At 34.0% G+C, this 16,373-nt stretch overlaps 1 protein-coding gene and 1 long non-coding RNA gene across 6 annotated transcripts in view; both read right to left on the reverse strand.

Moving 5' to 3' along the window:
* The window catches only part of LOC147843062 (uncharacterized), an 812,539-nt gene that overhangs the window by 354,984 nt on the left and 441,182 nt on the right, over positions 1–16,373 (reverse strand). The window lies entirely within an intron of this gene.
* Positions 1–16,373, reverse strand: part of elp4 (elongator acetyltransferase complex subunit 4) — a 127,966-nt gene that overhangs the window by 88,781 nt on the left and 22,812 nt on the right. For 4 of the 5 annotated variants that reach the window (XR_015494741.1, XR_015494742.1, NM_001017638.1 and 1 more), the window contains 2 exon segments: positions 13,217–13,350; positions 860–944 (listed from right to left, as the gene is read on the reverse strand). Coding sequence is in view for 2 of the 5 variants with exons in the window: in NM_001017638.1 (NP_001017638.1) it covers positions 860–944; positions 13,217–13,350 (219 nt within the window). In the remaining 3 variants the exon portion in view is untranslated. 5 annotated transcript variants of the gene reach the window in all.

A 16,373-nucleotide genomic window follows, 5' to 3' on the forward strand; every position in this document is an offset into this window, starting at 1 on the left:
GCGTGAGTCACAAAGACTAAACATTTGCCACCACATGAACTACAACTACCATAATGCCTTATGCCAATCTACCTACAGCTGACAATAATACAGACTCTCATTTATACACGCAGCTAAAACTTATTTTCACTGATTACCAGGACTGTAACACATCACGCGCACACACACACACACACACACACACACACACACACACACACACACACACACACACACACACACACACACACACACACACACACACACACACACACACACACACACACACACACACACACACACACACACACACACACACACACACACACTTGCCAAGTCTTGTTATTGCAACACCATGAAGCATTTTCTTGTCTTGTCTTGCTGTGTTTTTGACCCTTTGCACTGTTTCATTGTTTCTGTTGTTTTTGCCACCTGTCCTGACAATTTGCCTGTCTTTGACTAAGCATTTTGGATTACCTGTATGCTTCTGTTTGCCCCTGTTTTGACCGCTGCCTACCGGACCATTCTCTGGTTAATAAACTGCATGTGGATCCTCAACTACATTGTTCAGCATCCCTTCCGTTACAGAGTGGCATCACCTCATACTTCCATAAAACCTCCATAGTAGGATAAACAAATACTGTGAAGGATATTTTTCAAAATATCTTCTTTTGTGTTCAACAGAGGAAAGAAGCTCAAATAGGTTTGGAACCAGTGAAGTTTGAGTGAATGATGCCAGAATTTTCAGTTTTGGGTAAACTATCCCTTTAACGTCTCTTGGCTGACCTCCTGTAGCTAGATCAGTAAAAATGTAGAATAAAACCAGCTGGTCCTAAAGTGAAATAGAGGAAAACAGACAGCTAAATAAATGGTAACCAACCTGTGGTGTTGAGCCATCAAATCCCTCTTTCTGGATGAGCGTCTGGATGGACTTCAGGAGAGCAAGATACGGTGATGGTAATGAACTGAGAAAACATGAGACCAACAACACATTAGTAAACGTTAAAACAGGACTGAAAAAGTACATCACTTCTAAATTATACAAAAGTCTTGATAAAAGTATAAGTGAACCTCAAAGAACCAACCCATGTCTTCCGCCTACATTTTTGTGTGTAATGTTTTTCAACGTAAATTTGATTGCAGTTTCAAGGTAAAACGAACACTAGGGGGTGGTATAATGCAAAAAAAAAAAAAAACCCTGATCCTTTTCAGACTAATGAAATTTACAAGGACATATTACCAATAAATAAATTATTATACTACATTTATATAACATTTAAAACCTTATTAAAATTTGATTTGTCACATACAAAGTTATGCACACAGTATGACATGCAGTGAAATGCTTAAACAACCATCACAAATAATAATAATAATAATAATATTAATAATAATAATAAAAATAATAATAATAACAACAACAACAAGAACCTACATTTGGAGAAATAGAAGTAAAAAAATAAAAGAAAATAAAAGCTAATATAAACTATGTAAAGACTTTCGATTTAAAGTATGTAGTTGCAGAAAAAGGTACAAAGTATAAAAATATAAAAGAGCTGCTGTGTATTTTTGTTGCACAAACTGTTGAATAAACACCACAAAACAACTTAACGTCTATGCGTTGTAATCTAATGCATTCGCCTCACCTACTGTATATAATGTACATATATCTTCATATGAACAGCATTTCAGCTCACTTTGTACAGTGTTTTGCTTGTGATGAAGAGCACTTATGTTTGAGACTGGTCATGCACGGTTCCACATAAGAGGTATAAGCAATGTTAAAATCATGGTAAAACTATGTGGTCATATTGGATTTTTCTTTGACATTTGCTTTTGAAAACACTATGGGTTGGGTTTAGGGAAGGGCTTCAGTGGTTCAACAAAATGAACCCCAGGTAACATCCTTAAGATTCAAAATGTAGACAGTGAATTTGTCATATTAAACGTGCAACAAAATATACAGAGAGTAACATATTTTACATTTGAGGTATGTAAAATGAGGTATGGATTTCCAATGAGCCTTGTTTAAAAAGTATACCATTTCAAAATAATTAGTTTTTTTAAATGTAAAATAATTGACCAAAATACTTTAATATATTTTTATAAATTGGTGACCCCCAATTTTTGAAGTTTTTTTAATATATATATATATATTTTTCAATTTAATTGTTTATTTATTTATATATAAAATCTAGTGAGAGAGAGTTTTGAAATTATTGCCATATGGGCTTTTCTGGCTATTTCTGGCGTGTTAAGTTCCATATTGATTATAAAATATTGCTTCTGACCTATAAAGTTTTAAATAATCTAGCTTCTGTTTATGTATCCAACCTCCTGTCTCGCTACAATCCAACACGCTCTTCAAGATCTCAAAACTCAGGGCTTTTGGTAGTACCCAAAATAGAAAAGTCTACTAAAGGAGGTTTGAGCCTTCTCATTTATGGCTCCTAAACTCTGGAATAGCTTTCCTGATAATGTAAGAAGCTCAGACACACTCTCTCAGTTCAAAACTAGATTAAAGACCTATCTTTTTAGTAGTAGAGGATTATCAGGACAACACGTTCACCAAATACACTTAATGATAAAAGATTTATAACCATAAAAAGACATCAGCAACAATAAATAATACATAAGGTAAAATTTATTAATACTACTACTACTACTACTACTACTACTAATAATAATAATAACGATAATAATAATAATAATAATAATAATAATAATAATAATAATAATACAGAAGATAAAAAATCTTAAACAGTTTAAGGTTAACTTTTGATAAAAATTGCAAATTAAATCTAGTAATTGTGCAATTAACCACACCTAAAGTAACTTAATGGAGTCATTATTATATAAAAAAAGCACTCTTATTACAAATAGTGAAACACACAAAAGGTTAAGTTTCAGGAAAGCTCTTGCTTATAATTACGTCCTCATAACAGGTCGAATGTTAATCAGTGTACACTTCAATTAATACCACTAATGGCTGCCAACATAAAGCAGATTTTTGCTTCGATGTCACAAAAGCCTGTTGACATCGGCAGTAACCCTGGCAACCAACACACGCATGTGGACGCAAAGGAAATCCATCACTAATTAAATCAAATGAAATGAAATTAATGAAAGAGTTTGGCACCTCCGTCAGCTCCGGGGTCCCCCTGAGGTCTGCGGTGCTCTGTTAACGGGACACTGCTTCTGATCTCAGTGACACAGCGCTTCTATGTTCAATCAGGAGTAAGATGTGCAACTCCATACAAGAAGGGTCAAAACACTTGACCTGCTCTGCAGTATGCTGCACAATCTGCATTTACTCAAGTTTCCTGGTGACACTTCATACACTGAAAACAATTATATACATTGGATTTACTTATTGTTTTTAAGGTAAGTTTTCTTTTAAAGTAAGGTTTCTTTTCGGCTTAGCCCCTTTATTAATCTGGGGTACTTAATTTCACCGACCCCCCTCTTTGGTACAGTCTTCATCCCCGGGTTGCCAACTTTGGTACAGTACCCAATAGCAGCGGCCGCCCCAAACCCGCTGCATCCTATCCCAGTTCTCCCAGTTTTGTGTTGGCAGACATAAAGAAGCAAAGTCTGCATTTGTTTGGTGTTTTTCCTTATTGCAAACACAACAGCAGTCTGGTAGTGATTGCGTTGCTTTATTGGGGGTTAATTATTGTGACATCCCGATTGCAACAGAAATACTGTAGACTGTAACACTGTAAGAAGATATCTCTGTAGATGGATGGCATTTCATGTCACGTTCAGCCTTATAATCTTAAAGTGTGAGCAAAATCAGCTGTTTTGTCATTACTTTAGACATTACAGTACGTTATCTGCGCCTCAAGTGACGTTGGTGAATTAGTAATGGCTTCTGCTGTTCTGACGTCAGCAGCAAATGTGAATGAATGGGGGAAGTAGTTCCTAATAAAAGGGGGTTTTTAGACTGTCTGTGTTTAATTTTCTTCTTTATATACACGATTGTGCCATCAAACTGTTGTATAAACATAATATCACACAAGTAGCAGTGCAATATGACTGTATATCAGCACTGGCGGGATGCTAAGGCACTCTGCCTGTGGCCTCGTGCCAACGCACGCCTCATACCAGTGCCGATACAAAGCCATACCGTACTGTTACTCAAGTGATATTGCTCTCATATATATATATATATATATATAGGAGTTTGTATTAACTGTGTGTGCCATAAGCTCTGCACTGTAATTCTAACAGCAACAGTGATCATTTAAATGTATATTAAAAAAACGGTCGAGTGATTGTATAATATAGCTCTCATTGTTGGTTACAATGTGTATATATATACATATATAAAGAGAAATATATGTGTAGGCGGGTTATATGGCTATGTGTGTATTATATGACAATTAAATTATGAATAGTTTGTTTATGAAGAATTCTATAATGATTTTATAGTAATGTTTAACAGTAATGTGCAGGAAATATGTATGTAAATATAATATATGTGAAGAGGTTTACAAATGTAAATTCATGTCGATTCATGTCGTAAAAGTACTGTTAAGTGCATTCATTAAAAAAAATAAATAAATAAATAAACAATACACAGACTCTGACATGAAGCAGCAGCAGCTCCTTGTTTCCTGTGTTTTAAATAACATTATTGTCGCTCATCAAGCGGTGAGGGCACTACAAAAACACTTCATTGTTTTTTGGGGAGTCTAACTACAGTATATTGAGGTATAGAAATTCAAAAATCAAATGTAAAATAACACTGCAAATACTTTTTTATATTAATATTTAAAACCAATCAATCTTCGTTAAAGTGGCAAACTTGATCATTTCTTGTTATTTCTTGAAATCTTACAGTCACAGGCCTTAAAAAAGACACACAAAAAAAATATTTGACATTATTAGAGTTAATAAAATTACGACTCCACAAATCACGTGTTCTGAACTGTGTTTTCTGGTTAATTATAATCCCAACTTGACATTGCAGATCCTGCGATGCGATTATTGCAGAGTCGCACATTGCGATATTGATGTGGAAGCGATATATTGTTCAGCCTTACACACACTGAGAGACTGTTTAGACTGCATGCCACTGATGAAAAGCAGATGGACGTCTAATGTATGAGGACTAAAAATCATCATCAAATGGCCTTAAACAATCACTAAGTGCACTACAGCACGTTACGTTTTCAAACACAGATTCACAAATTGCATGCCAACGCATCAACCTTTCAGTGTAATTCTCACTACACTTGTTTACTTTTAAAAAGGATATTTTTAATAAATAAATAAGCAAACAAATATAAATATATAAATATAAAATACATAAAACATTTTTTAATCTAGTTGATCCTAAACTTTAACAATTTGTCAATTTCTGTAATTGTGCATATTCCCCAAATAAATAAATAAATAATAAAACAAGTACATATAAAATAAGCCAATAAATATAAAATTAAATAAATAAATACATATTAAATAAAAGAATAAACAAATATAAAATAAATATATATGAAATAAATAAACAAATAAATACTATAAATCCAGCTGACCCTAAACTTTTGAATATTACAGTGGAATTGTTGGTACTGAGCTCATCTGACAGGCCTGCTCTTTAATGGGGTGAAGCATGTGTTTCCCTCTTCTGATAAAAGAGTGTGTCTGAGACTCAGAGAACAGCAGCAGCCCAGCGGAGCGTGATCACTTAAGGTGGCGTCCGTAGAGGATAAAGGCCGACAGGTGAGCTAATTAAGATCACAGTGATGCAACGCGAGGGACACCTTCTTAAACAACAGCCTCCACGCTCACCTGGAGAGCAATTTGTGCCAATTACGCCACGTAGTGAAACGAGCGATTTAACAGTCTGGAAACGGCATGGGGCTTTTTATTCTATGAGCTGTGAAACGCAGAAAGACAATGAGGCCTTTTTTTGTATCTTGAGATGTTTAGGGTTGCTGATTAATTGATTTGTTTGAAAAGGATATGAAGCCATTTTGTACATCTAGGTTTGTGCTTTATAGACACATTATTAGTACAGGCTTATTACGAAAACTTGCTTATATATACATACATACACTGTATATAGTATTCAGCATAAATGAGTTTTATTTCCGGAGGGTTTTTCCCATTTTCGAAATGAATAATTTAATCCATCTCTCAGTGAATATAGGTAATGTATTTTGGAGCATTTGAACAAAACGGATTTATTAAACAGATATAAATGTATTAAAACAAATATTTTAGTCACCGAACATCTTTAGAATTAAAAAGATAGTACATTCAAATTCATGCAAAATATTGCAAAGCATTTTTTTATAAACTACAAAATTGAAACAAAATATTAGATATTTTTATTTCTTTAGAATTTCGCTCTTAAAAAAAAAAATCGTATTTTTCCCTAACATATAATATATAATATAAATTTGGGCTACAAAATTTTTGACCGTTATGTTATTATAGATTTGGTTTCAGTACTGAATAATCTAACGTTTAAGCACAAATGTAGGAAATTTTCCTTTAAATGAGAGATTTGTGAGGGGTGTACTCATTTTTGCTGAGCACTGTCAACACACACTTACACACAATCATAAGTTCAGATGCAAAAGCCGCTAAACGCCACTTTCGCCAAAAATGAGAAAAGACTTTGAGTGAATGACACATACTACACCATCAACAAATACATTTGCTTCTAATCACCCAAATCACAGCGCCAGCACATTCAGAAATAACAGTTTGTTGGCAATAGCCGCTTAACAGGACTTGTCTTTGACAGCAAAAGCCTTAATATCACGAGAACCAATCAGAATGCGCGAATCGAAACATATGTGTTTAATGTAGCAGCGCGCTGATACGCCAGGTTTTATGAGAAGACTATCCGCTTTCGATTTTAAAAGACGGAGTTGGAAGAATGGGATGAGCCTGTCCGACTGTCAGTGAATGGCAAATGAAAATGTCCCTTACTTCAAAACTCATTATAAGAAAAAGAAAACCCATTCATAATGTTTAGTTTTTTTGCGCAGCGACGCTACTTTGAATGAGTCCGATTTACTATACATTAAACGGCAACTGCGTTTCACGAAAGACAATGTTAAGATGCTGTTCTTTTATCTCACATGGATGCTATGAGTATAAACGAGACCACGACCTTAAGTATGGTGAGAATGAATAAATGACAGCTTCTAAAATGTCTGAGAGGCATCCACTTTTTGCCCAGTAGGCCTACCTTGTGTTTTATTAGCTAATTTAAGCTATTTTTTAAAAGATAAATATAATGTATAAAACTATACATTATTTATGCTACTTCATAATACGTACAAGTCTGATAAGCTTTTTGTATTATTGGCCAATGCACAGATATTGATGTTTCACAATGTTTTTACATTATTTGAATCTACAATACCAAGCTTACAATGCTTGCAATGTTTACATTGTTCTACTTGCATTAAATCTAAATCCCAAATATCAGAAATGACAACAGATTAAGATTTAATTCATGTCAATTTTGTTTTAATTGATTATTGCACTTACTTGACAGATTTCATTCATTCATTTTCCTTCTGCTTTGTCCCTGATTTATCAGGGGTTACCACAGCTGAATGAACCGCCACTTACCTGACAGATTTATATATTTTTAATTTTAGGTGTTATTTGTTTGCTAAAATAATTTATAATTGCATCTTTAGTGATTTTCAACTAGCTACACTGTCTTGTCCCAATAGGTGAATTTAGAGGTTTGTGCAAAAAAAAAAAAAAAGCACAAGTGGATTTAGCTTATTGACACAAAAAAAAAAGAAAAAGAAAATGTACCTTGTTAAAAACCAAAGAATTGTCTAAAGTTACATTTTAGAAAAAAAATTATTTTATTTACTAGCTAATAACCTTATCATTAAATAAAAAATTATAATAATAAAAAAAACTTCACAACCTAATCAGAGAAGCCTGGTAGAAAATGCTCATTTACAAAAAAGAGGTCAGATTGATTTAGAGGGTTTTGCATCTGAACTCTTTATATATTTTACACTTTAATGTTTCAGATCATCAAACTAATTTAAATATCAGTCAAAAATAACACAAGTAAACACATCTTGTAGATATTAAATAAAGAGTTTTTTTTTTATTTAAGAAAATCAAATACAAAACTACAAGGCCCTTAACTACATAAGACTACAAAAAGTGGTCCAAAACACACCAACAGCACATCCACTTCTAAATGGCTAAAGAAAATAAAGACTTTGGAGTGACCTAGTCAAAATCCTGACCTGAATCCAATTGAGATATTGTGGCATTCCAATGTATATTGGGGGGTTCCAATGAGGCAGAATTACAACAATTCTGCAAAGATGAGCCAAAATAGCGCTGTAACAGCCTCATTGCGAATTATCAACAACAGTTGATTTGTTGCTGCTAAATTTAGCCCAACCAGTTATTAGTTATATGGAGCAAACATTTTTTCACAATTTCCCCAATGCATAAAACATTCAGTTTGATTTTTGAATTTGTCTGCTTTAGAAAAAAAAAAAAAAACTCACTGAACACTCCACATGCCATGCCAATATCACAACTGCAAATAGCTATATACAATTATTGTGTGGATATACATTTTTTCCAGTATGCATGGGTTGGAAATTACATGACACTCTACATCAATTTGTACCAAAAAGTCTCTTGGTGTTCCCGCAGTGTTTTACACCTTTACCAAAGTCAAAATTACACACTTTAAGCATTTTATAGGTGCATTTTCAAAATGTTCCAGCACAATGTTTCCAGCACAAGTGTGGCAAACTGTATATTTACACAAATATTAATGATATGCAAGCCGATCACGTAATCGGAAACTAGGCCCGATCACACGGTTTCAGACTCGATCGGAATCGGATGTTACCTCCCGATAAGGACTCGAATATAAAGTATTTATGTTATTCATTACTTGATTGCTCAAGCTACCTCACAGAAGTGCTCTGTTTGTTAAGAGAGTTGTTGAATGTTAAAATAAGGTGAACAAAAAAAAAATATACACACACATATATATATATATATATATATATATATATATATATATATATATATATATATATATATATATATATATATATATATATATATATATATATATATATATATATATATATATATATGTATGTATGTATGTATGTATATATATATATATATGTATGTATGTATGTATGTATATATATATATATATATATATATATATATATATATATATATATATATATATATATATATATATATATATATATATATATATATATATATATATATATATATATCAAGAACATCCCTGATCTGTTTCTTTGCTCTTCTTTATTCTTTTTTTTTAAGCATTATAGAAGAATCGGATCAGCTTTTGGTATCGGCAGAAACTCAAAATCAAATGACTCGAAGGTCAAAAAAAATGGGACATCCCTTATACATACACAGATGGTACTTACCATATTATGTAATAGTATAGCATACTAGAAACTATTTTTGAAGGCATGTTTTCCCTCAAGCCCAACATTGAATTGCTATCGTTTACTATCTTAAATGTCATTTCATGCGTCTTTCATCTTAAATTTAAATGTATTTTCATTTCAAAATACAAAAACGACGGGCAGATTACAGTATAGATAAATGTCCAGACTTGAGCTTTCATTTTACGCAAAATCAAAAAGATTTGTCATTTAATAATGACTTGCTATTACATATATAAAAAAACATATTATTTTGTAAGCAAAACAATTACATTTACAAGCACTTCATCCAAAATTGAAGCACTTTTCAAACTTTTCAAAACACTAGATTCAAACTCAAGCATTTTCAAGGATTTCCAGCACCCGTACAAACCCTGTGTAGAACACAAAACACATCAAAACAGTATACTAAAAACAGCAAAAGGCTAAAAGCTTTATGGTTCCATTATATCACGTCATAAAATCGTAATGAACGGAACACATAGGAAAGAATGACAGCAAAATTCCAAAAGCAACACCTACATCGAGACCACAGTGTCCATCATGATTTCAAGCTGTTCCGTGAACACAGAATCACACATTTACCAATGCAAGTAAACCCAAGCTTGGAAACACAACCCGTTGGCTATATGGTGCTGTTATGCAGATAAACAATTAGAAGACCTCTCTCTGTTTGCGGACATAAAAAGCTCCATGAACCAGGGGCTCCAGATTGATTTGTTTGCATTGCGGTCGTGCCGTAGACTTTAATGCAACCAAAGCTCCTGCTCCCTCTAAACAGGCACCCCTCGCAACCATAAAACCACCGCATCGCAAACAATACAGAAGACACTGGTTAAGGACCTGGATGTGCAGAGACGGTTTGTACGAAAAACCTTTTATTAGGCTGAACACCCGTCGTAAAACAAAATTGCAGACAAGTTCCACAGAAACATGACATCAGCACTGAGAAAGCATTTTCTTCTTGGAGATATACGTGACGATACTTAGCGCACTTATCATAGCTGAAGGAAGGACGTGCATGGAAGATAAGTGGAGAAGGCCGTGCATGTGTGTTTGGTTAAGCTGCGCCTAATCACAAGCATTCTTTTATGAACTTAAATGAGTAATGATAAAAGCCCCGGTGAGGGCAATATAGATATTTACACAAGACAAGCAGATGCATTTATAGTTAAATGTTGGATGTTCATAGCTAATTCTTTCAACTGCTTTGTTACCTGATGCTCTCGAGATGAAATATGCACTTTTAAAAGTAAAATTCAATAACTTTTAAGACCTTATTGTTAAGATTATTTCAGACCTCATCGCCACTTTATGTTTTAACCGGTTATTTTGGCAACATTTGAACTTAGTTCACTGGCCACTTTATTAGGTACACCTTACTAGCACCTGGTTGGACCTACTTTTGCCATCAGAACTGCCTTAATCCATCATTGCATAGATTTAACAAGGTACTGGAAATATTCCTCTGACATTTTGGTCCATATTGACATGATAGCATCATGCAGTTGCTGCAGATGACATCCATGATGTGCATCTCTCGTTCCACCACATCCCAAAGGTGCTCTATTTGATTGAGATCTGGTGATTGTGGAGGCCATTTGAGTACAGTAAACTCATTGTCATGTTCAAGAAAGCAGAATGAGATGATTCATGCTTTATAACATGGTGCGTTATTCTGCTGGATATGGCCATCAGAAGATGAGTACACTGTGGTCATAAAGGGATGGACTTGGTTAGCAACAATACTCAGGTAGGCTGTGGTGTTGACACGATGCTCAATTGGTACTAATGGGCTCAAAGTGTGCCAAGAAAATATTCCCCACACCGTTACACCACCAGCCTGAACCGTTGATACAAGGCAGGATGCATCCAAGCTTTTGCGTTGCTGACGGCAAATTCTGACCCTACCATCCGAATGTCACAGCAGAAATTGACCAGGCAATGCTTTTCCAATCTTCTATTACCCAATTTTGGTGAGCCTGTGTGAATTGTGGCCTTAGTTTCCTCTTCTTAGCTGACAAGAGTGGCACTCAGTGGGGTCTTCTGCTGCTGTAGCCCATCTGCCTCAAGTTTAGATGTGTTGTGCTTTCAGAGATGCTCTTCTGCACACCTCTGTTGTACCAAGTGAATATTTGAGTACTGTTGCCTTTCTAACAGCTCAAACTAGTCTGGCCATTCTCCTCAGACCTCTGGCATCAACAAGGCATTTGTGCCCACACAATTGCTGCTCACTGGATATTTTCTCTTTTTCTGACCATTCTCTGTAAGCCATAGATATGATTGTGCGTGAAACTCCAAGTACATCAGCAGTTTCTGAAATACTCACACCAGCCCATCTGACACCGGCAACCTTGCCCTATTCAAAGTCACTTAAATCACCATTCTTCCCCATTCTGATGCTCGGTTTGAACATGTCTACATGCCTAAATGTATTGAGTTGCTGCATTGTGATTGGCTGATTTGAAATTTGCATAAACGAGCAGTTAATAAGTTGTACCTAATAAAGTAGCCGGTGAGTGTATTTACTAAATATAGCTTGAGACAAAGCATAACTAAAAAGTCTTGTGAGATTGTGATAATTCCTTATCAATATAATTTATTTTGGAAGGTTTAGAATAAAAAAAAAAGATAATTATTTACCTTACTACCACTATGAAAGTTTTAGAAGAAATACAAAACAGTAAGAAGAAAACTATATGTGAGGCTCCAGCAAACGTTTTGACATTAAAATGGATTAAGAAAACTTTAGACTCTCATTTAACACAAATCAACACATTTATTTATAAAGACACTGATGTAGTGATCTTGATTTTTGATGGGCAACTGTGTTTATTTGCTAGCAAATTGGCTAGTAAATTAATTAAAATAATTTCAAATCATCGTTTCTTGAGCAGCAAATTAGCATTTATCTTTTTCATGATGACAGTAAACAATATTTTATTAGATATTTATCAAGACACTTCTATACAGCTTAAAGTTACATCTAAAGGCTTAACTAGGTTAATTAGGGTAACTAGGCAGGTTAGGGTAATTAGGCAAGTTATTGTATATCGATGGTTGGTTCTGTAGACTGTGAAAATTTCCTTGCTTTGTTTAACATCATTGGGAAAATATTAAAAAAAAAAAAAAAAAAAACATTCAAAGGGGGACTAATAATTCTGACTTCATTTGTGTGTGTTTGTGTGTGTGTGTGTGTGTGTGTGTGTGTGTGTGTGTATATATATATATATATATATATATATATATATATATATATATATATATATATATTATATTATATTCTAATGCTATTTAGAAAAGTAAATCGCAAAGCAAAAAAAATAAATAAATAAAATCGTAAAATTGGTGTAGACTTACAAAGACTTGTAATTAAAATTAATAAAACCAAAAATGGGTAACACTTTAGTTCAAGGAACAATTCACACCATTTATTACTGGCTTATTACCTGCCAATTGTTATGATATTAACTGTTTATTATCACTTATAAAATATGATTTATTTTAAATTTCTAATCCTAGCCAATTCCTAAACCCAACTACAATAAATAAACTGCTAATTAGTAGTTTATGGAGTTAAAAGTCTTAATGGTTTGTTAATAGCATGGATTTTACATTAAATTAAATTTGACCCAAAAATGTTTAAATCATAGTTTATAATACATTACCATAACAATGTTAATACAGCATATGCCTGGATTAGATTATATTCTGAGGTCATCATATTTTGAATATTCATTTGCATCAGATATTACTCCGCATTCAGTATTAGTTACCTTAATCCTGTGGTTACTGGTGTTTCCTGAAGTTGATAGAAACTGTGGTATTTAGCTGCTTGCAGAAGCTCAGGGTCCATGGTTTTGGATGCATCATAGTAGTGACCAAACCTTGAAGAGGATGCCAATGCGGTCTAAAAAAATGGATCAAGTAACAAAAATAAGATTTTAAAGGATAAAAAATAATAATAAAATTCCCTGTACATAGGCATGGCTTATTTATTTTTTATTTAAAATAAAAAGATTATCATACAATTTCACCCTATCAGATTTAGAGAAGACACCCTCAACAATATCATTAGTTGTCAATTGTACATATTTAGAAGAACAAGAATCACATACTAAAATACTATAAAGAATCTTTTTTAGAAGACTTTTAAAGAATTGTTACTTTTAAAATTATAAATAAATAAATTATTATTTCAAATTATAAGCCTCATCATGAATCATATAATCATTTAGTATGATTGGATACATTTTTTAAAGTACAATTCAGAATAAACGTCATTTTATTTTCATGTTTACAAGTCAACAAGACTTTATTTCACTTCTATTTTGCCATTTTATTTCAACTCAAGTTTACTGAAACATGAAAGACAGGCATTTAATATGCTAACAACACCCAAATTGCATGTGTTCATTTAAAAAAAAAAAAAAAAAATGACTGTCCCTTCAAAAAATACTGTATAATAATATAAAAAACAACAACACTGATTTACTTGTAGCATGAGAACATGTTCAACAGTTCCTACAGATACTTAAGTATATATTTGATTTAAGCATGTGACCCTGGTCCACAAAACCATACAAAAATACAGTCAAAAGTATTTATTTATTATTACACATTTATTTTTATGATGCCAACAATTATTTAAATATCAAGTACAGATCATGCTCTATGAAGATAATTTGAAACTTTCCTAGTGTAAATATATTAAAACTTATTTTTGTTTGGTAATATGCATAGCTAATTTCCTTCATTCATTTTCTTTTCAGCTTAGTCCCTTTATTAATCAGGGGTCACCATAGCGTTGAACCGCCAACTTTTCCAGCATATGTTTTATGCAGCGGATGACCTTCCAGCTGCAACCCAACACTGGGGAACACCCATACACTCTCATTCACACTCATATATGGACAATTTAGCTTACCCAATTCACCTATACCACATGTCTATAGACTGAGGGGAGCACCCGGAGGAAACCCATGCACGCCAACACGATGAGAACATGCAAACTCCACATAAAAATGCCAACTGGCCCAGCTGGGACTCGAACCAGTGACCTTCTTGCCTGAGAGGCGATTGTGCTACCCGCTGCACCACCGTTACGCCGCATAGCTAATTTGATCAACTTTAAAGGTGATTTTCTCAATGTTTTTTTCGAAATCCTCAGATTCAATCAATGGAAAGCAGATTTATTCAGCTTTTGGGATTGCACGTATTAATCTCAAGTTAAGAAAATTAAATTACTTAAATCTGGTGATGCAGAATTAAAAAAGGATAGTTCGCCTCCAAAAAATAAAAACTCGACCACTATTTACACTCCCACAAGTGTTTCTAAACCTTTACCGGTTTCTCTCATCTGTCTCTCTCACACTCACTCACTCACTCACTCACTCACACACTCACACACTCACACACTCACACACTCACACACTCACACACACACACACACACACACACACACACACACACACACACACACACACACACACACACACACACACACACACACACACACACACACACACACACACACACACAAAAAAAAAGAGTTTGAAGAAAGCTGAAAACCTGCAACCATTGACTTTTAAATAACAAATATTATGAAAGTCAATAGTTACGAGTGTTCAACAGAACAAAGAAAGCCATAAAGGTTGGGAATAAGTGAAGGATATATTAATGATGGGAGAATTTTCTTTTTTTTTTTTCTTCTTTTTTTTCATCCCTTTAAAAACAGAAATGGAAATGATAAAAAGGTAATTCTTTATACCAATAAATAATAATAAATAAACTGATTCACCTACAGTCAAGCCTGGGTTATGAATAATTTCGGGCTTGATTGTATATGAACAAATGATCAATCTACACAATAAAATAACAAGAATATAAATCACACAAAACACGGTGACGTCCAAAAATCATTAATGAAACCCAGTTGATTCATTAACCCATTAAGAAAATAGTGACTAACAAAACCGACAACTTAGGCTTAGAAAAACAGACTCGCACACAGCCGAACTATTTTCCTAAGGTTGCGAGGGGTCTGCATTTGTCTCCAGAGTTTCTAATGAGCCCCTAATCTTCTCCTGATCTGGCTCAGCGACCCCTCTGTGTTTGGCACCTCCTCTGGAGATTGACAGCTTGGTGCTCATCCTCGTTTAGTGGGCCGGTCGGGTCGACCCCTTTAACGTTTCGCCATGGGTTTTGACTGGCTGAACTTTGATCTGGCGTCTCCATTGAGGGGCAGAAACGAGGGGGAAGCTCTATGTTTAGGATGCAAATCCCTTACTAGATTTACTGGTGCTTTGTGAGGAGAACAGAGGTATGATAAAGGTTAAGGAGGGTAAGTATCCCCTCTGAGATGAGGAGGAAGACAGGGTGATAGGGAAGACGAAATAAGGAAACGAGACTGAAAATATCCAATGTGAAGGAGGGGGAAAGAGGAAGAGCAAAATTAGTAAGTGATGTTTTTGTATTAAGTGAGTAAAGGTTGACTACCAGGTGAATGCAGGAGACTGGAAATGCAAGTTGCTTTTAAGCTGTGATCTTAAAATTAAAGTTTGTTGAAATTTGTCTTGTGAATTTGAACAACGTAAAATACATTTAATCAACACTATTGGTTCTGTTGAACACAAAAGAAGATATTTTGAAGAATGTTGGAAACCTGTAACCACTGACTTCTGGTAGTATTATGGATGTTGATGGTTACAGGTTAAATACATTCTTCAAAATATCTTCAATAGAACAAAGAAACTGATTTGGAACAAGGCATGGCTGAGTAAATGATGGCAGAATATAATTTTTTAGGGGATTCCGTTTTATTCCCAGATGGTTTGACATCTCTATAACTGACATGTTAAACTGAAAACTGAAAATTTAAAATCATGGCGTTATCAATATAAATTTTAACCAAATAACATGTGCATCAACGAA

This window comes from Danio rerio, chromosome 7 (assembly GCF_052040795.2).
Source record: "Danio rerio strain M-AB ecotype USA chromosome 7, GRCz13ab, whole genome shotgun sequence".
In the NCBI taxonomy this organism is placed as follows: domain Eukaryota; kingdom Metazoa; phylum Chordata; class Actinopteri; order Cypriniformes; family Danionidae; genus Danio; species Danio rerio.